The sequence below is a fragment of the Microcaecilia unicolor genome, chromosome 9 (genome assembly GCF_901765095.1).
Source record: "Microcaecilia unicolor chromosome 9, aMicUni1.1, whole genome shotgun sequence".
NCBI classification, from domain to species: Eukaryota; Metazoa; Chordata; class Amphibia; order Gymnophiona; family Siphonopidae; genus Microcaecilia; species Microcaecilia unicolor.
Window position 1 is genome coordinate 40,172,731 of NC_044039.1, and position 19,420 is coordinate 40,192,150.

At 48.8% G+C, this 19,420-nt stretch overlaps 1 protein-coding gene across 3 annotated transcripts in view; it reads left to right on the forward strand.

The window, feature by feature from the left end:
* The window catches only part of HDHD5 (haloacid dehalogenase like hydrolase domain containing 5), a 79,020-nt gene that overhangs the window by 51,745 nt on the left and 7,855 nt on the right, over window positions 1–19,420 (forward strand). For all 3 annotated transcript variants that reach the window (XM_030214979.1, XM_030214981.1, XM_030214980.1), the window contains one exon: window positions 5,896–6,070. In XM_030214979.1, the coding sequence (XP_030070839.1) occupies window positions 5,896–6,070 (175 nt within the window). The remainder of the gene's footprint in view (window positions 1–5,895; window positions 6,071–19,420) is intronic.

Below are 19,420 nucleotides of genomic sequence, written 5' to 3' on the forward strand. Positions count from 1 at the left end.
AGCTAGCTATATTCAGAGCTACTTCAATTTAGCCTGCACTTCAGTTTTCCCTGCACTTCTCCCTTAGGAAGCATTTCTTTTCTTTCCGTTTTGGCCCCCTCATCTGCAGTTTCTCTGGCAGTTCTGAGCCCTCATGTTCAGTTCCAGGCTTTGTCTGTCGGCATGGCTATGGCTCCATTCACCTTTTCCTAGGTTTGGGAGTTTTGCGGCATTCTCCACAAGGACAGCATCAGAGTGCACCTCGCTGTAGACGAGGTCCGAGAGTTTATCTTCCCGGGTCTTCTCGGAAACCTTGAGTTGGGTGGTTGCCCTTCAAATGAGGCACCTCGTCCCATTCCAGACAGCTCTGGTACGATTTTTTTCTTCATCGAGGACTGGAGGATCTAGTTGCGCAGTCTGTTCAGGGCGCTGATTCCTCAGGTCTGGCTATCCATTCATATCTTGGGCTTTGTGGCGGACAATTTGGAGGTAGTGCTGTGGGTGGTGCTCATAGATGACATCTACAGCTCTTGCTTCTCGACGGGTGGTCTCCTGTGTTCCAGGAGTGTCAGCAGTGTCTTCCGTGGCTGTTTTCGGTACGCCTGCGCATGAACTGGTGGTTTTGCAATTCCTCCCTGTGGAAGGGATGCCTTGGCGCCTCCACAGTGGATGGTGGTGGTTACAGACTGGAGAGCCCTTTGCCTCCTCCTTCCGTCTCCAGGGTGGTGGATGGAACAGGGGACAGTGTAGCCGATCTCCCGCCTGGATCTGCTTTTGGTGCTGTTCGTCTTCTAGCCTTTCAGGACACGTTGCAGGCCAGGCGGTGCTTGTGCCTTCTCCCCTGCTTGGACCTGCTTTTGGTGCTGGTCGTCTTCTAGCACTTCAGGACACGTTGCGGGCTAGGCGGTGCTTGTGCCGTCAGAGAAGATGAGGTGGCTGCTTCCTCGACAGAGTGGGACTCAGAGTCAGACTGTGGCTATCAGGGTGTGTCACCCCCATGGAGTGGGCAGAGGACCTCGTGTTGCGTTTCTTCGTGGCCCACTTTGCGGGCTTTTCCTATGGTGAGTTCTCTTTTCTGCCGTCTTCTGGTCTCGGTAGAATGGTTATTCCGCACCAGTGCTTCTCCAACATGGCCTCAGGTACAGTGGCGTACCAAACTGGGGGCGGTCCGCCCCGGGTGCACGCTGCTGGGGGGGGGTGCCGCGCGCCGGTCAGCATCGTTCGTTTCCATGCTCCCTCTGCCCCGGAACAGGTTACTTCCTGTTCCGGGGCAGAGGGAGCATGGAAACGAATGATGCTGACCGGTGCGTGGCACCCCCCCCCCCAGCGGCGTGCACCCGGGGAGGAGGAGTTTTTTCCGCCGGGGTGGAGGGTGTCCTTTCGCCGGGGGGGGGGGGGGGGCGCTGCATGGGGGGAGCACTGCACCGGGGGGGGGCGGGGCACATTGGCGATCCTCCCCGGGTGTCAGCGCCCCTAGGAATGCCACTGCTCAGGTAAAGAGCTCCGTAGGTAGATCTGATGCTCTTCTGTCATCGGAGAGAGGGTGATTCTGCAGGGCTGGTTGTTCTTTTGCTTCCTTAGCTGGAGGACATTCTTCAATAGTGTTTCCTCCATGGTCTCTCTGCAGCCGAGCTCCTTTCGAACCGCTTTCCACCGGGGTCGAGTCATTCTGGTAGCTCCGGATTAACCACGGCGCCCTTGGTCTGCGAATATGGTGAGGCCTTCATTTTGGATCCGCTTGACTCCGGGCTCTTCCTTCTGGGTCCGCTCCTGAGTGGATGATCCCTCTCGCTTTGGTCTTACGGCCTGGTTTTTTGAGAGGCCAACTCTGAAGAACAGAGTTCTTTGGACGCTATGATTACTGTTCTGTTGCGATCTTGTATGTGGTGCATGGTTCACTGCAACCGCGTATTCTCGGCTGGTGAGGATTTTTTGAGGTTGGTTGCGGCCTACGCTTGGTCTTCATTGTGGGCGTCTGTTCCTCAGCAATTGAGTTCTTTCTGCAGGATGGGTTGCAGAAGGACCTGGTCTGGCCTTGCACTCAGAGGTGGTGCATTTTTTGCAGAGTGTTTTGCTCCTTCGATGCTGCGACCTTCTTCTTCCTGAAACCTCATTCGTATTCTCCGAGTCTAGCTTGGGGCTCCTTGTCTACCAAGCATTGCTTCGGACTCCTTTTGTTCCTTTGCAGAATGCTTCACTTAGGAACTTACAAGCAGTGTTTTTGGTCGCCAATTCTACGGCACGCAGAGTGTCTGAATTTTTAGCACAGCCATGCCGAGCTGTTTTTTTTCTGCAATTTGCTGAGTCTGGAGTGACCTTGCTTTCAGTTCCTTCTTTTTTTTTTTTTTCTTACATTTGTACCCCGCGCTTTCCCACTCATGGTAGGCTCAATGCGGCTTACATGGGGCAATGGAGGGTTAAGTGACTTGCCCAGAGTCACAAGGAGCTGCCTGTGCCTGAAGTGGGAATCGAATTCAGTTCCTCAGTTCCCCAAGACCAAAGTCCACCACCCTAACCACTAGGCCACTCCTTTCTTTTCCGGCAGTGGTTTGGCTTTTCTTTTTCAGCCTCTTTCTTCCCTCCTTTCGGGAGGGGGATTTTCACGCAGAGTACACAGCGCTTTGTCTTCTGGATGTTCAGAGGGCTCTCTGATATTTGCAGATGTTGCATATTTTTCAGTGTTCAGATCTTCTCTTTGTCGCTGTTTCTTGCTGTGGTACGGAAGCCTCTGGTCTGATCTGATTTTTTTCTTGTTGGATTGCAGATAATTTGTGGATTTTTTGGAAAGGTTACGTCCTGCCGGTGGCATTCCAGGCTCGTTTCACGAGTTTGCTATCTACTTTTGGGCGGAACGGGTGTGCTTTCGCTATTCAGATGCTGCCTTTGCAGTGACAGTTCTGTTTCAGGGAGCGGCGACTTCCCACCCAACTTAGGGATTGCTTTGGTACATCCCACCAGTTCTTGGATTCAACTGTTGCATATGCTAAGGAAGGTAAAATTATGCCTTACATGCTGATAATTTTCTTTCCTTTAGTAGCAGCAGATAAATCCAAGATCCTGCCCTTTGTCAGCCGTGCTTGTTTTGCCTATCTGTTCTTGTCCTGGTCTTTAGTTTCCAAAAAAAAAAAAAAAGAAGAGGAAAGAGAACAGAAACCACTGAGAAGGACTCCATCGCAGTTGTGGTTTCTCTTAAGTCAGACTGACAAGTTTCTGTTTTGTATGGTTGGTGAGGAAGGCTTCCTGGTTTCTTGTCTGATTATGCTTGGTGATGAGACATGTACTGATGTGAAGGAGGAGTTGGCTGTCTGGTATCACTGCCTTCAGCTTTGTAATCGCTGTCTCCACGTGCTGGTAGATGGACACAACTCACCAGTTCTTGGATTCATCTGCTGCTACTGAAGGAAAGAGAATTATCAGCAGGTAAGGCATAATTTTACCATGATGTCAGAAGATCGGATCAACTTTTTCTTCTAGTTGGAGGTGTTAAGAAAGGCTTGATGACCATTGCCCTTTGGATTAAGGGCACAATTTCTTCAGCTTATTTACTACAAAGTTGAGTTTCTCAGGAGTTAAGAATTCATTCAACTGTTTCGTCAGATGCCATTTGTAGAGCTATGACTACCCTCCATACTTTTTCTAAGGAATATTGGGTTGGATGTGGCTGCCAGGAAAGAAGCAACTTTTGGTGTGGTTGTGCTCAAGGCAGGGGTTGCAAAATTCTGCTCTCATAAGTAAGAGCTTTGATATATACCATTGCTTCTGGACTGGTCTGGTAGACATAATGAAGCTGAAGTTTGTTCTTACCTGTTAATTTACTTTCCTTGAATTCTACCAGACCAGTCCAGATTCCCTCCCTGAGCTGAAGGGCTGTTGATTTCAGTTGATGTTATCAAAATTTGTTTTATAACTTATTCCTGTTGTTCTGGCCTTAATTGTTGGACCTTGAGCTCCATGGAATTTAAATCTTATTTTTAGACATTGCTTTGATACAATAATACTGAACAGCTGTGCCTGCATGGTGCCCTATGTATGGCTCTGTCTCCCATTGGTTCTTTACTGGTTCCGTAGGACTCAAAGGAAATTAACAGGTAAGACCAAATTTCAACTTCAGTTTAAAATAAATTTGTACATTAGGTACTTGAAGGCACTGCTTTGACTTTTTTTTTTTTTATGAATGGTTGCCTTAAAATCTTAAAGCCACAGAAATACTCAGTTAAAAAGAAACATTTCTGATAAATGACTTGATTTTCAAATCAAACTGATCTTGGGTTCCCAATATGAATATGGGGTTGGAGGGGGTGGGCAGTGTTATCCAATGTTAATTTAATATAAGCTTATTAAAGACCAGTATATAAAATCTGGGGTAATTTAAAAAGGTTTTTTAAGTTGTACCTTTTTATTACATTATTTTGTTGAACTTATGTTTTTGGGTCCTTTATGAAGTTTTTACTGCCAGGGCTCATGCAGTGTTATTTGTATGTATTTTGGCTACCAGATACCCTGATTGTCTGCTTCTCTCCAACATATAATGTAGGGTGCTGTATAATAGCTAATCGCTCTAAAAGGTTAACTTCCTTCCAGACTGCATTTTTGGGTCCACATGCATTGTGCTCAGCTCATTGCTAGAGTTAGAGGAACTGTATACTGAAACACTTCTGTAATAACCTACCTTGACAAAGCATGGTTGGTGCCTGAGATACTCAAAAGTATAGTTAGAGGGTAATAATATAATGTCTCGAACACAGTTCAGACAGATGAGGAGAAAATCCCAGAGTGAGAACAGAGGGGCCGATGCAGAAAGCTACCGTTAACCCTGCCCAATCAGAAAAAAAAGTGGCACCCATCCCCGGACCTTGAACGAAGCAGGGGTGATGCCCACTTAATCCTGCTCCTGCCTTCAGGCTGTCATTTCCAAAATGGTGGCTCCTGCCCCTGGGGATGCACTGGGTGAAACCAGTTTGCCATATAAGGAAGAAATTCCCTTATATGGCAGACTGGCCCCACCTATGTATTTCAGGATGCACTACTTGGAGCATGTGCTGCCATTTTGGAAATGATGGCCTGGAGGCAGGAGCAATGCCCACTCGCTCCTGCCTCCAGGCTGTCATTTTCAAAATGGTGACTCCTTCCCCATGCATTGCATCCCGGGGATGCACTGGGTGGAACCGGTTTGCCATACAAGGAAGAAATTCCCTTATATGGCAGACTGGCCCCACCTATGTATTTCAGGATGCACTACTCGGATGGCCTGGAGGCAGGAGCAAGTGGGCATCTAGGGAGGTCTTAGAAAGGGGGTCAGGGTGAGGTGGTGCCACGACACCAGGGACGTTTCTTAAAATTCTGGTTGGGCAGGGATGTCACAAGACCCCCTGGCGGTAGTTTTGGGAGGGAGGTTGCTAATCATGTCAGGGGTGGGAGTAGGGGTATGAGGGGGGCAGCTCATTCCCAGTCCCTTCAGGGAGTGGGAGGGCCACTAGATACCAAGTAAATTTAATTTTGAGGAGGATGTGGGGTTCCGTTGGTCAGGAGAGGAGCAAGATCAGGACTGGTGCAGACTGCCAACACCTTTTTAAAAAATGTCACCTTTTCCGTCAGTGCCTGAGCCAACTGCTGCTCAGGCACTAGTAGGAAGGGTGACATTTGCCAATGAACTGTGGATTGCGGACCCAATTTTAATGCGGCACTAATTTGTATGCTTACTGATACTGCATCCCACAGCAATTTTTTTGCAAGAACTCCACGTTTGGTCAGCGACTCTAATGCGCTGTTTTCTGCATCGGCACCTGAATTTCGTAGTTTGGAAATACTCACAAATCTTTGTTCTGTGCTCTTACCATAAGGTCTTTTTCCTTCTTGTGTAGAACACCTTGCATTTTGCAGCTTATTAAGAGTAATGTAGTTCTCTGTCTTTCAAAGCGGTGATTCTGTTTGGAGAGCCTGTCCGGTGGGAGACCAGTCTGCAGCTGATTATTGATGTTCTTCTGAGCAATGGAAAGCCCGAGGTGGTTCCATCGTGTCTTCCTCAGCCTCATATCCCCATCTTTGCCTGTAATATGGACCTTATGTGGATGGCAGAAGCCGAGATACCAAGGTTTAAAAAAGATCTTTGCTTTTCCATCTTTTATCAATAAGCAGCCTAAAATATTGGGTTAATTTTAGTGGGCCTCTCCAACTTAACCACATTAAACTGATTTACTGAAAATGGCTCTCCCTCACTGTACGGAAAATTTTTCGTGCTTGTTCCAACATATGCGTACTCTTAGCTACATAACAGAAGAGACATTCATGGGAGCATTGAGCTTGGGGAGGAAAATAATGCACAAAACTTCATTTTCAAATCTACACACATTGTATTCAGTGAACAAATGGGTAAAAGCATGTGGTACATGGCTTGTGGAACTGTTTCCAACCCCATCTGTGTATGTATGTGTTTGTATATATGTTGTTTCTTTTTGTGTCTCTGAGCTGTTTGTATGAAAGGGTTCTGAAAAATGCTGTTTGTTTGGAAAGAGTAATAAAATAAAACCAATTGTGGTACATTTAACCATTAGATGCCACTGCCAACTGATTTCAAAGAAAGCACTGTATATTTAAACCATAGGGTATCACTATACTAAGGTGACAGATATTGCCATTTTTCTCTATCACTAGGAGGCCATATACAGTACATAGCAACCGGTAGCAAACTACATGGTTCAGTCATTAGGTGTCCCTAGACATAGCAGCCATCAAGAAGGTATAGAGTGCAACCAGTAGATTTCACAGTCAAATTTACAGCAAAGAAAATTTGCCAGCCCAACAGGGATAGGGGTGTGGCAGCCATATTTGGGAGAGCATGCAGAATATGCTTCATGGTATAATTTCCAACCCTGTTGTGTGGGTGTGTATGTATGTGTGTATATCTGTGTCTATATTTGTGTGCTTATATATATGTATACTTGTGTGTATGTCTGTGTATAGATGGGTATATCTGTATGTTGCTCTGTGTGTGTAGTTGAGGGTCACAGTATTCAACAATTTGGGCTGTAGGGGACAGAGTAGATAGAAGGTATGAAGAGTTCCAAACCATGAGGTTTACCCCAGGCTTGTGGAAAACAGTTTACTGTGTGCAGACTTCATTTTGATTCTAAGGAATCAATTGTGATTCTGAACAAAACTGTTTTTCTTCATAAGAACATAAGTGCTGCCATACTGGGACAGACTGAAGGTCTATCAAACCCAGTATCCTGTTTCCAACAGTGGCCAATCCAGGTCAGCATCTCCCCTTTGTGTTCCTGTCCCTATGCTTCTCTCTGTGCCCATCATCTCCCTTCTGTTTCTGTCTACCTTCCTGTGTCCAGCTTCTCCCCTCTCTTCCTCCCCCACACCAATGTATCTCCCTCCTTCTGCTTCAGTATTTCACTCCCTCTTCCTTCATCCCCTTGGTTCAGCACCTCATTCCCCCATCCCTTGTGTGCCCCCCCCCCCGTCAAGCAACTCGCTACATTCCTTCCAGCAGCCCCTCTTCCACGGGTCCAGTGCCTCTCTGCCTCTCTCCCTGCCCCCCAGCCCCCCTCCATGGATCCAGCATCAGCCTCTAACCACCCCCCCATGGGTCCTGTGCCTCCCTTCCCCCCAGCCCTCCCTCCTATGAGTCTAGTGCCTTTCTTCCTTCCCTCCAGCCCTCCTCCCCCATGGGTCCAGCGCATCTCTCCCTTCCCTCCAGCCCTCCCCCCATGGGTCCAGTGCCTTTTCCTGCCCCATCCCCCTACAGGTCCAGTGTCTCTCTCCCTTCTCTCCAGCTCTCCCCCCATGGGTCCAGCGCCTCTCTCCCTTCCCTCCCATGGTCCAGCACATCTCTTCCCTCCAGCCACCCCCCCAAAATGCATCCATTTGCCCCCTTCTGCATTTCCAGTGCCTCCCCTCTTTGTGGGTCTGGCACTTTGTCTCCCCCAACCCCCACCGTGGTAGCTCTATCTTATGCAGCCGACAGTGATTTCCACAGGCTTGCTCCGCGGCCTTCCCTCTGCTGGGTCCCACCTTCTAATGCAACTTCCCCTGTTTTTGCAGGGGAAGTTGCATCAGAATGTAGAACCCAGCAGAGGGAAGGCCCCAGAGCAGGCCTGTGGAGATTGCTATCGGCTGTATAAAGTAGAGCTACTGTGGGGGGGGTGGGGGGGTGGGGGGGGGGGGGAGGAAGCTAGACACAGATGCCAGACCCCCAGAAGCTAGCCATGGAAGTAAAGCTTGTTGTCGTTCTCTTGAGGCAGTAAAAAATTCTGCTCCTGCACCTATGGTAAATGTGCCAATGTTTTTCCTGCTACCACGGGTCCCCCTCCCTGTATCATTCTACTTTATGTATCTTTTTGTGAGTGTGTGTGTATATGTGTGTATATATCTGTTTATGTGTGCATGCATGTCTGTCTGTGATCAGAAGAGGGTTGAGGCACTTTGAAATTGCTTTTCCCATCGAAATTCATTGAGCCATTTTTTGGGGGGACTTTATTTCTCCGAGGACAAGCAGGCTGCTTGTTCTCACATGTGGGTCGACATCTGCGTTGGCCCAGGAATCGACATTTTGCAAGCAAAATATTTTAAAAGTTTTGCCAGAGTCTTCTGGCGCGCGTGCGCAGACTGATTTCCCGCCCATTGCGTGAGCACTTCTTAGTCTTTCTCTGCGTTGAGATGCGGCAGCGTTTGTTTTCTGCTCCTCTCAGGCCCAGGAAGAGTCTTCTTCGTTTGCGATTTTGTTCACTTCTGTTTTTTTGCTTTTTCTTCACAAGATTAAAAAAAAAAAAAGGTTCCCGTAGTTTTCCCTTTAGTTTTTTTTCCCCTATTTCAAGTTTTCTTTCTTTTTCGTCACCTTTTTCTGATTTTTAGGCACAATCACGTCTTTTGATTTCGCCGAAGCCGTTTTTCCTTCCGTGACATTGAAGACTCCCAGCAGCTTCAAGCGTTGTACGTGGTGCAACCGGATTATCTCAGGTACCTATACTCACGCCTGGTGTATTCAGTGCCTTGGGCCCGACCATAGCCCAGCCGATTGTAGTCTGTCTCTTCGTATGAAGAAACGGACCCAAGCGTCTCGAGAGGCCCAACATGAAAAACCTTTTGAGGCTCAGTCCAGTCCTTCGACATCAGTACCAACGTCGTTGGCGTCAATATCAAAGGGAGCATCGACGTCGGGGAGAGAGGTAATGGCTGCTATGAGACCAACTTGTGCTGGGAGCAGTGAGGCATTGAGTGGGTCTCCACCTGCCTCGAGGCCTCCTATTTTGCAGGCCCCCCGGGATCGGCCTTTGTCTGACCCGGCCCCGAGGAGGATTGAGGATTCCACGTCTTCCTCTTCGGTATTGAGGAGTCTCGATGATGGGCATCGAGCAAAGGCTAAGGAGCACCGTCATCGTTCTCCTTTGACACACGGTACCGGGAGCTCCGGGACGTTGAGAGAGTCGGCACCTGAGAAGCGTCGGCGCTGAGTGGATCGCTCACTCTCGATACAGGAGGTGCTGATGCGTCGGTCTCCTAGCAGCTCGATGCCTGCTCCCAAGCCTCCACAGATTCTGACACCGCCTGTCCCATCGACTCCGCAGTGTTCTTTGATGGCGGCTCTTGACGAGCACATCCGGGCCTTGTTTCCAGAACTTCTGGAGAGACTGCTACTTTAGTCAGCTTCGATGTCAGGGGTGCTTGCGCCTTCTGTACCATCTGCTGCAGCGGTGTCTGGCCCTTTACCTGTGGTAAGGTCCCCGACCGTGATGTCGCCTGCGGCATCGGCGTCGGCTGCCACCCAGGTCGACTCACCTTCGACATCAGTGGAGGGAGCTTCACCGCAGTTGGACAGGGCATCGACCTCTTGACATCGCCATAGAGGACATCGTTCCTCAGCGTCGAGGCAGGTCCAATGTCGAAGCATCTTAACTCAGGTTTTATCCGACACTGAGCAGGAGCGTTCGTGGGAGTCAGATGAGGATCCCAGGTACTTCTCTTCTGATGAGTCCTTTGGGATTCCCTCTGATTCTTCCCCTCCACTGGAAAGGAGACTGTCTCCACCGGAGAGTCTGTCCTTTTCCTCTTTTGTCTGGGAAATGGCTACGGCTATTCCCTTCCCTGTGGAGGTTGAGGATGAGCCCAGGACTGAGATGCTCGAGGTCTTGGATTATTCTTCTCCCCTAAAGAGGCTGTGACAGTTCCTCTGCATAAGGTACTGAAGGAAGTCCTTATGCGAAACTAGTCAGCCCTCTGTCTGGCCCTGTGGTCCCGAGAAAAGCTGAATCCCAGTATCGGATCCATGGTGAACCTGGGTTGATGAGGTCTCAGTTACCCCACAATTCCTTGGTGGTGGACTCCACCCTCAAGAGAGCCAGGAGTACTAGAGACTATGCATCGGCGCCCCCAGGCAGAGAAGCTAGGACTCTTGATTCTTTTGGGAGGAAGACTTATCAGGCCGCTATGCTCGCTGCTAAGATCCAGTCATACCAGCTCTTCACGAGTGTACACTTGCAGGACTCGATGCGTCAACTGTCCAGTTTGGTTGAGACACTCCCTACAGAGCTGGCCGAGCCTTTTTGCCAAGTGGTCAGGCAGCAGAAGGCGTGTCGCAAGTTCCTGTCCAGGGGTACTTTTGACATGACATCCAGAATTGCTGCTCAAGGTATAGTGATTCGCAGACTCTCATGGCTACGTGTCTCTGACCTGGATCATTCTGTCTAGCAGCGGATGGCGGATGTTCCTTGCCGGGGGGACAATCTTTTTGGAGAAAAAGTAGAGGATCTAGTTGATCAAAATCAAGAAGCATAATGATGCTATGGATTCTGTCTCCCACCGGGCGCCTTCTTCTACAGCCTCCTCATCTAGGAGGTTTTTTGGAGGGAGGAGGAGTGCCCCCTATACCTACTCTAGGTGTAGATACGCTCCTGCTTCTCGACAGCCTGCCCAGGCTCAACCCCAGCGTGCTCGTCAACAGCGTACGACTAAGGCCCATTCTGCTCCCCAGCAAAAGCAAGGGAGGGGCTTTTGACTGGCTCCAGTTCAGCATAGCCTCAGTAAAAGTGTCCATTCCGGATGACTCACCAGTAGGGGGGAGGTTGATGTTTTTTCACCAAATGTGGCCTCTCATAACCTCTGACTGGTGGGTTCTTCAAATAGTCCGGTTAGGATACACTCTCAATCTGGAATCCGAACCTCCAAATTGCCCACCGGGAGCTCAATCTTACAGTTCCCAGCACAAGCAGGTACTTGCAGAGGAACTCTCCGCCCTTCTACAGGCCCAAGCGGTCGAACCCGTTCCACCAGGGTAAGAAGGGCTGGGATTCTATTCCAGGTACTTTCTTGTGCAAAAGAAAAGAGGGGGGATGCGTCCCATCTTAGACCTAAGGGCCCTGAACAAATTTCTAGTTCGTGAAAAGTTCAGGATGGTTTCCCTGGGCACCCTTCTTCCCATGATTCAAGAGAACAATTGGCTATACTCTCTGGACTTAAAGGATGCTTACACACACATCTCGATACTTCCAGCTCACAGGAAGTATCTTCGATTTTGGCTGGGAACTCAGCACTTTCAGTACTGTGTGCTGCCTTTTGGTCTGGCGTCTGCACCCAGAGTATTCACAAAGTGTCTAGCGGTAGTCACATTGTCACTACGCAGACTGGGAGTACATGTGTTCCTTATCTTGACGATTGGCTGGTGAAGAGCACCTTGAAGGCAGGCGCTCAGCAGTCCATGCGAATAGAACTACTGGGGTTCGTAATCAGTTACCCCAAGTCCCATCTCACTCCAGTCTAAAAGTTGGAATTCATTGGAGCCCTGTTGAATACAAAGACAGTTCGAACTTATCTTCCTGAGGCAAGGACAGACAACCTCCTGTCCCTGGTGTCCATAGCTCGAGCGTCTCAACAGGTCACGACTCCGCAGATGTTGAGGCTTCTTGGCCACATGGCCTCCACAGTTCATATGACTCCCATGGCACGCCTACACATGAGATCGGCTCAGTGGACCCTAGCTTCCCAGTGGTACCAAGCTGCAGGGAGTCTAGAGGATGTAATCCAACTGTCCTCTGACTTTCGCAGTTCTCTTTAGTGGTGGACGATTCGATCCAGTTTGACCTTGGGACGTCCATTCCAAATTCCTCAGCCACAAAAAGTGCTGACAATGGATGCATCCCTCCTGGGGTGGGGAGCTCATGTAGATGGGCTTCACACTCAAGGAGCCTGGTCCTTTCAGGAAAAAGGTCTTCAGATCAATCTCCTGGAATTGTGGGCGATCTGTAACGCTCTAAATGCTTTCAGAGATCGGCTGTCCAACCAAATTATATTGATTCAGACAGACAATCAGGTTGCCAAGTACTACACCAACAAGCAAGGGGGGCAGCAGATCTCACCCTTTGTGTCAGGAAGCCATCCAGATGTGGCTTTGGGCTCGCCGTCGCAGCATGTTTCTCCAAGCCACTTATCTGGCAGGCGTAAACAACAGTCTGTCCGACAGGTTGAGCAGGATAATGCAACCTTACGAGCGGTCACTGAACATGGGCGTAGTCCGCAAGATCTTCCGAACGTGGGGCACCCTCTCAGTGGATCTTTTTGCCACTCAGATCAATCACAAGGTCCTTCAGTTCTGTTCCAGGCTTCAGGCCTACGACAGACTAGTGTCAGATGCTTTTCTCCTGCATTGGGGGACAGGCCTTCTGTATGCGTACCCTCCCATACCTCTGGTGGGGAGGACTTTGCTGAAACTCAAGCAAGACTGCGAAACCATGATCCTGATTACACCCTTCTGGTCACGTCAGATTTGGTTCCCTCTTCTTCTGGAGTTGTCCTTCGAAGAACCGTGGAGATTGGAGTGTTTTCCAACCCTCATCACCCAGAACGAGGGGTCGCTTCTGCATCCCAACCTCTAGTCTCTGGCTCTCACGGCCTGGATGTTGAGAGCTTAGAATTCACCTCCTTGGGGTTTTCAGAGGGCGTCTCTCGGGTGTTGCTTGCTTCCAGGAAAGATTCCACAAAGAGATCTTACTCTTTTATGTTTCAACGGTTTTTATTGATGACAAATTGGAAAATACAACTTACTATACCATATTAATAGCATGTTTAACATGAGCACCGCTGGTACACATCCTTATTGTTAGTCATCAAACTTTTACATTTAACCCTCCCCTTTCAGCTATTTGTTCCGACTGTTTGACACCTGAATATAATACAACCCAATCTTAATTGCAGTATAACAGAACATTGAAAACTTACAGTGCTTAAACCGCCTAATATCTCAACAGTATCAAATTTTATTATTTAACCCTCCCCCCCCCTCCAACCCACCCCTATTCCCTTGTATTTGCTGGAGGATGCTAATTGTTTGCCAAATGGGCTGCCACACTTGACCAATCATATCTCTCCATTTGGCTAGGAACCACCCATCCTCTCGGCAACTGGACTCTGTCGAGAGGGACGCCTCTTTAACCCAAGGATATCAAAGCACATCCATGGATCTCTGCAGTATTAACTTCATACCAGATCCCTGTCCTCCACCTTAACACATGAGCCTCCAATCTATCCAGACCTCCCAACCTATTCCCAAACTACCACCCCCCCAGCAAGCATCCAATGGTCCTACCTCTGTCTCCAGCTTCGGGCAGCCTTCACACCCCCACCGCTTCCCATTAATTTTTATCAGGCATTAAGAAGCAAGCTGCGCCCCCTCGGGCTAAGAATTTGCAGGTATGGCATCCAGATCTGGATAAATTGTGCTCTACGTTTGGGAGATTGTTTTGAGTCTCTAGCCTCCCAGGTAGCCAGAAGGTGCACCTGGTTCCGCCAGTGCCAGTAGGCCGGCTCATCCGGTGAGGTCCAATATTGCATGATGCACTTTCGGGCCACCAAACTCAGCTTCCTACTTAACTTTATAGTGGGGGCACGTAGCGGGGCAAAAGCTCTTGGCTGATCTAGCAGAAACTGCCTTTCCGTGCCTTGAATCTTATTTCCCAGTCTAATCAAAAGCCCCTTTACTCGCTGCCAAAACACCCGCACCTTGGGGCATTGCCATAGTGCATGGTATAATGAGCTGGGACCCCTACCACATTTGGAACATGCTGAACTGCCCGGCCCCAACACATGAGCCAGCTGTGCTTTAGGCCCCGAAGGACCACTCTGTATCCACATTCCCTCAGTCTTTCATCCTGTACTAGCGTACGAATTCCCTTCAAAGTAGCTGCCACATCCCAAGATGCTAGCGAGGACCCTAAATCCTGTTCCCATTTGTGTTTAAGGCCTTCATATTGTCTCTTAGGGCTACGTCGAACCAGGGTTCCATACAGACCAGAGACTGAATACCTCTCTGTCATCAACTCCTCGAAGAAACCTCGAATTGTTTCACCCATCCGCCCCTTCAGGGTTGCCTGGTTCAAAGATTTCATATAATGTAAGCTCTTTGAGCAGGGACTGTCTTTCTTCTATGTTTGTGCAGCGCTGCATATGCCTTGTAGCGCTATAGAAATGCTAAATAGTAGTAGTAGTAGTAGTAGTAATCTGTGCATAAGCAAACCTATTGCCCCATGTAGTCCCCACCTTATCCTGAAGAGCGTCAAATGTTATTACCTCCCCACTTTCCAATAACAAATGTTCCAAGCGCGTAATACCCGCCCTCGCCAGCTACCAAAGTCCGGGTTATCTAGCCCTGCTGCAAAAAACTGGGTTGCCTACAATTGGTATTTGATCCGTAATGTGTGGGTGTCCCCCCATCTGCCTCATCCACCACTGCCATGCCTCCCGAAGAGGTTGGAGTAAAATACTTTTTTTAAATTTAGAAGGGATCAGGCTACGAGGTAAGTGGAAAAGGGCCAACGCTTCGTAAGGCGCAAAAAAAGCTTGTTCCAGAGTTAGGGGTGTATAGTATTGCGTAACATTGAACACATCTCCCAGATGTCTTAGTAGACACGCCTGATTGTATAAGAACAGGTCTGGGAAGCCTATACCTCCTTGCTTCCAGCTCCCAACTAACATGTCCTGGCTGAATTTGGGTTTCTTCCCTGCCCAGCAGAATCGACTAAAGAGGCGAGTCACCTTTTTCAAATCCTTCTGCAACAAGCGGATTGGCAGTATTTGTAAAACATACAACCATCGAGGGAACAGCACCATCTGTATTAGGTGCACCCGTCCCATTAATGACAGAGGGAGATTCATCCAGGAGTCTAATTTATCTCTAGTATGTTCGAGTAAAATCTTAACATTTAAGTGATACAGGTCAGAGGTGTTCATTGTGAGCCGAATTCCTAAGTATTTTAAAGAATCAGTGGCCCACCTCAAGGGGAAATCAGGCCCCCAGTCCCTTCGATTCACCGCTTGCGAGGCCAGAGCCTCGGATTTATTCAAGTTTATCCTAAATCCTGCATAGTCTCCATATTCACGGAATGATTCCAATAAGGTGTCTAGCGACTCTCTTGGATTCACCAGGTGTACCAAGAGATCGTCTGCAAATGCTGCGATCTTGAATGTATGGGACCCCACTCGGACTCCCTGAATCATAGGATTTCCCATGACTTCTCTAATAAGGGGGTCTAATACCAAAACAAAAAGAAGGGGGGATAAGGGGCATCCCTGTCTCGTGCCCCTCCTGATAGGGAAGCTCTCTGATTCAAGCCCATTTACCCACAGTGTTGCACTAGGATTGGCATAGAGAACATGAATTGCTTCAACAAACCTCCCTGAGAATTCATATCGTTCCAACGTGGCAAAAAGGAATTCCCAGTGGACCCTGTCAAAGGCCTTTTCCACGTCGAAGCTGACTAGCAGCGACGCCATATTTCCCTGCGAGCTGTATTCCAATGATGCCAGGATTGCCCTTAGGTTTTTACTCACCGTCCGACCCCCCACAAAGCCAGTCTGGCTTTCATGTAGCAATCTAGGTAGCAATCTCGCCAACCTGTTGGCCAAGATTTTCGCCAACAGCTTAGCGTCATAGTTCAGTAAGGAGATAGGACGGTATGATGTCGGTTCCAAAGGGTCCCTCCCAGGTTTGAGCAAAACTATTATTTGGGCTCTGTTCAAGTCTGGGGGCATCGCCTGTCTCTCTATTAATTGATTCAAAAATCTAGTGAGGGCTGGTATAACATCGCCGTCCATTAATTTATAAAATTCCCCCCGTAAACCGTCAGGTCCCGGGGCCTTCAACCGTGGGCTGCGAGCTATGGCCAAGCTAACTTCATCTTCAGTGATTAATTGATTAAGGCGCCCCAGCTCCTGTGGCATAAGTTTTGGCAATGCTACATTGTCTAGGTACATCTGATTAGAAAGGCCCTCGTCCTCTGGAGGGGCGTACAGCTCCTTATAGAAAGTTCGAAAAGTGTCACAAATTGCCCTGTCGGTTGTGAGGAGACCTCCCCGTCTTTGCCGAAGCGCTAAAATGTTTCTAGTCCCACCCCGGGGAGTAATTAGTTTCGACATTAGTTTACCCGTTTTATTACCGTGTTTATAAAGCATGTAGCGATAGTAGACCTGTGACTTATGTGCCCTCCCCTGCAGGAGCTCATTCAAGGCTGTCTGAAGCTCCAGCACTTGTTGCTTGTCATCTATCGCATGTGTGTCCCCATACCTCTTCCGCGCCTGACAGAGCTGTTTACTCAGACGTAAGATCTCTCTATCTTGTGTCTTCCTCACATAATGGGCATGGCTTATGATTTCACCTTTGAGAACCGCCTTAGCTGCCTCCCAAAACAAAACTGGGTCGTCTAAGTGTATTTGATTATGGTTACTATAGTCTGCCCAGCTAGCATGTAAACGGCCCTTAAGCACTGGATCTGAACTTAGCTCCAAAGGGAATTGCCATCTACACGTCCGCTGGGCGATACCCCTAGGGATCCACTCTATCTTAACCCAGGCGTGATCAGAGACCGCATACGGCCCTATTTCCGCCATGGTCACCTCCCCAAACATCTGACACAATGTCAGAACATAATCAATACGTGACTGAGTCGAGTGAGCCCGTGAAAGGTGAGTGTAATCTTTCTCGCCCGGGTGTAGCACCCGCCAAACATCAATGAGATCTAACAGCTGGCTCAGCTGCAAAAGGCCTCTATTATTGTAATATGAGGAGGCTGTCCCAGGGGCTGATCTGTCCAAAGAGGGGTTCCAGGCTGCATTAAAGTCATCCCCCACTATTATGGCTGTATGCGGTTGCTTTAACAGGAAGTTGATCAAAGTTTGAAAAAACCTCCAATCGTAGCTATTAGGAGCGTAGACATTACAAATTAGCAGTCTGTGCCGTCCAACCACCGCTTCTAGGATGACATAACGTCCTGCGGCGTCAATCAGAAGGGGGTTGATCTCTGAGGCTATACCTTTTCTAAATAGTATAGTTACTCCTCCCTTTTTGCCTTGCGCATTTGCCGCTATACAGTTTCCTATCCACCAAGTGCTGAGTTTGGCATGCTCTATCTGATCCAAGTGCATCTCCTGTAGGAGTGCAATATCTGTTTTCTGCCTATTTAGCTGTTGTAAAATCTTAGAGCATTTTATTGGCGAGTTCACTCCGCCTGCATTCCATGATATAATTTTAACTATTGTACAACATGAAAGTGAGTGGTTAATGCCATGAGAATCCATTTTTGTAGTGGGAGAGAGCAGCCCAGCCTCTGCCCTCCCCAGCCTCTAGCTTCCCGCTTATCTCCCATAGCTCTAGATCCTGGACCCGTTCTATCCGTAACCTGCCTCCTACCCGCAATCCACCCTCCTGAGAAAACCAGGGATATGAAACTCCAAAAAGATCTCCGCTGCCCTCCCTTGCCATTCCCTTTTGTAGGACTCATCTCCTGCTTACTTCTACCCACTTCCCCCCTTCCCATCTCCCCCCTGCCCTTTACACCCGGACCCACAAGCTGGGACCATTACTTCCTTACGTCCCTCCCTCCTCCTTCCTTATAATGTAACAGTGAGCTTTAAACAATACCCCCAAAAAAATTTTCAATAGGACAATTCTATACAATATCATCCCCCCCTCACCAGGGGAGTTTCCCACTCCGCTCTTCATTCACACCCGCCGCGGGTGGATTCATCCAGCTATTAGTATCGATAACTTCTTGACTGCAGCTGTCTAGCAAAACAGTCCATCTGTGTCCAAGTGGTCTATCTCTTTAATGTAGATTCGCTGTTATTTTAATTTGAACAATGAAATTGAACCATTAACTACGGGTCCCCTCTGACCCGTGTCATTGAGCCCCCTCAAGGCCCTCATGTGGCCCTCTCCCGAGGGCTACTCAACGTGCTTCTGGGGGTATTGTATCCAGCTGTTTTAAAAAGTCCTTAGCCTCCCCCGCCGTCTCATATATCTTGGTGGTGCCCTCATATGTGATCCGCAGCTTGGCGGGGTATTGCAGTGCGAATCTGATTTTTTTCTGAAAAAGAGTGGAGCAGACTTCTGAGAACTGGCGACGCCTAGCCGCCACTCCCGCTGAATAGTCCTGGAAGCATCTAACCGGGTTTCCATCGTGTGTCAGCGTTTTCCCCTCTCGAATTAGCCGGAACACCTCCTGCTTCTGGGCATAATTCAGAAATCGTATGATGACCACTCGAGGTCTATTAGTACCAGTCATTTTTACCCCTAAATGATGGGCTCGTTCTATCTGCAAAGGTCCCAAGGCTTCTGGGAATTGTAGTTCCGTTGTAAACCAACGGATTAGGAAAACCTCCAGACCCCGCTCAGGTACAGTTTCGTCGGGACCTGTTTTCCAGGTCCTCGATCTTTTCCTCCATCTCCTGCAACTTTTTCTTGGTTTGGTCTTGTGCGCTTTCTACCTCCGTCACTCTGTCCTCAATTTCCCCCACCCGCGACTGAAACGTTGCACAGTCGCGGGAAAGGTCTGTAAGCCGGGCTTGTACCTTTTCCAGGTTAGAGTTTATGGGTGATAGTCGGCGCTCCAGCATGTCCTCCAACACTGAGGACATCTCCGCTGTAATTTCAGCAATCCAGGTCGATGAAACCGTCGGTCCAGCCAGGCTTGCGGGTGGCACCATCTTGTCATCTGTTCCCCTGCCGTGGAGCTTATCTCTATGCGCGGTTTTGGCCGCCATCGCACCGTCGGGGGGGTCAGTATATGCGCGTACCAGCTGCACCGGGTGTTCAGGCTGCCGTGGGTAGTATTTGTTTTCGCGGGGTATATCTGATTTATATTAAGGAGAGAGAACCGGAGCCGGAGAGATCGCTGTTTTTACCCTCTCGCGGACATGACGTCACCGGAAGGGTCTTACTCTTTTAAATGGAGGAGGTTTGCCATCTGGTGTGACAGCAAGGCCCTAGATCCTCTTTCTTGTCCTACACAGACCCTGCTTAAATACCTTCTACACTTGTCAGAATCTGGTCTCAAGACCAACTCTGTAAGAGTTCACCTTAGTGCGATTAGTGCTTATCATCGCTGTGTAGAAGGTAAGCCTATCTCTGGACAGCCTTTAGTTGTTTGCTTCATGAGAGGTTTGCTTTTGTCAA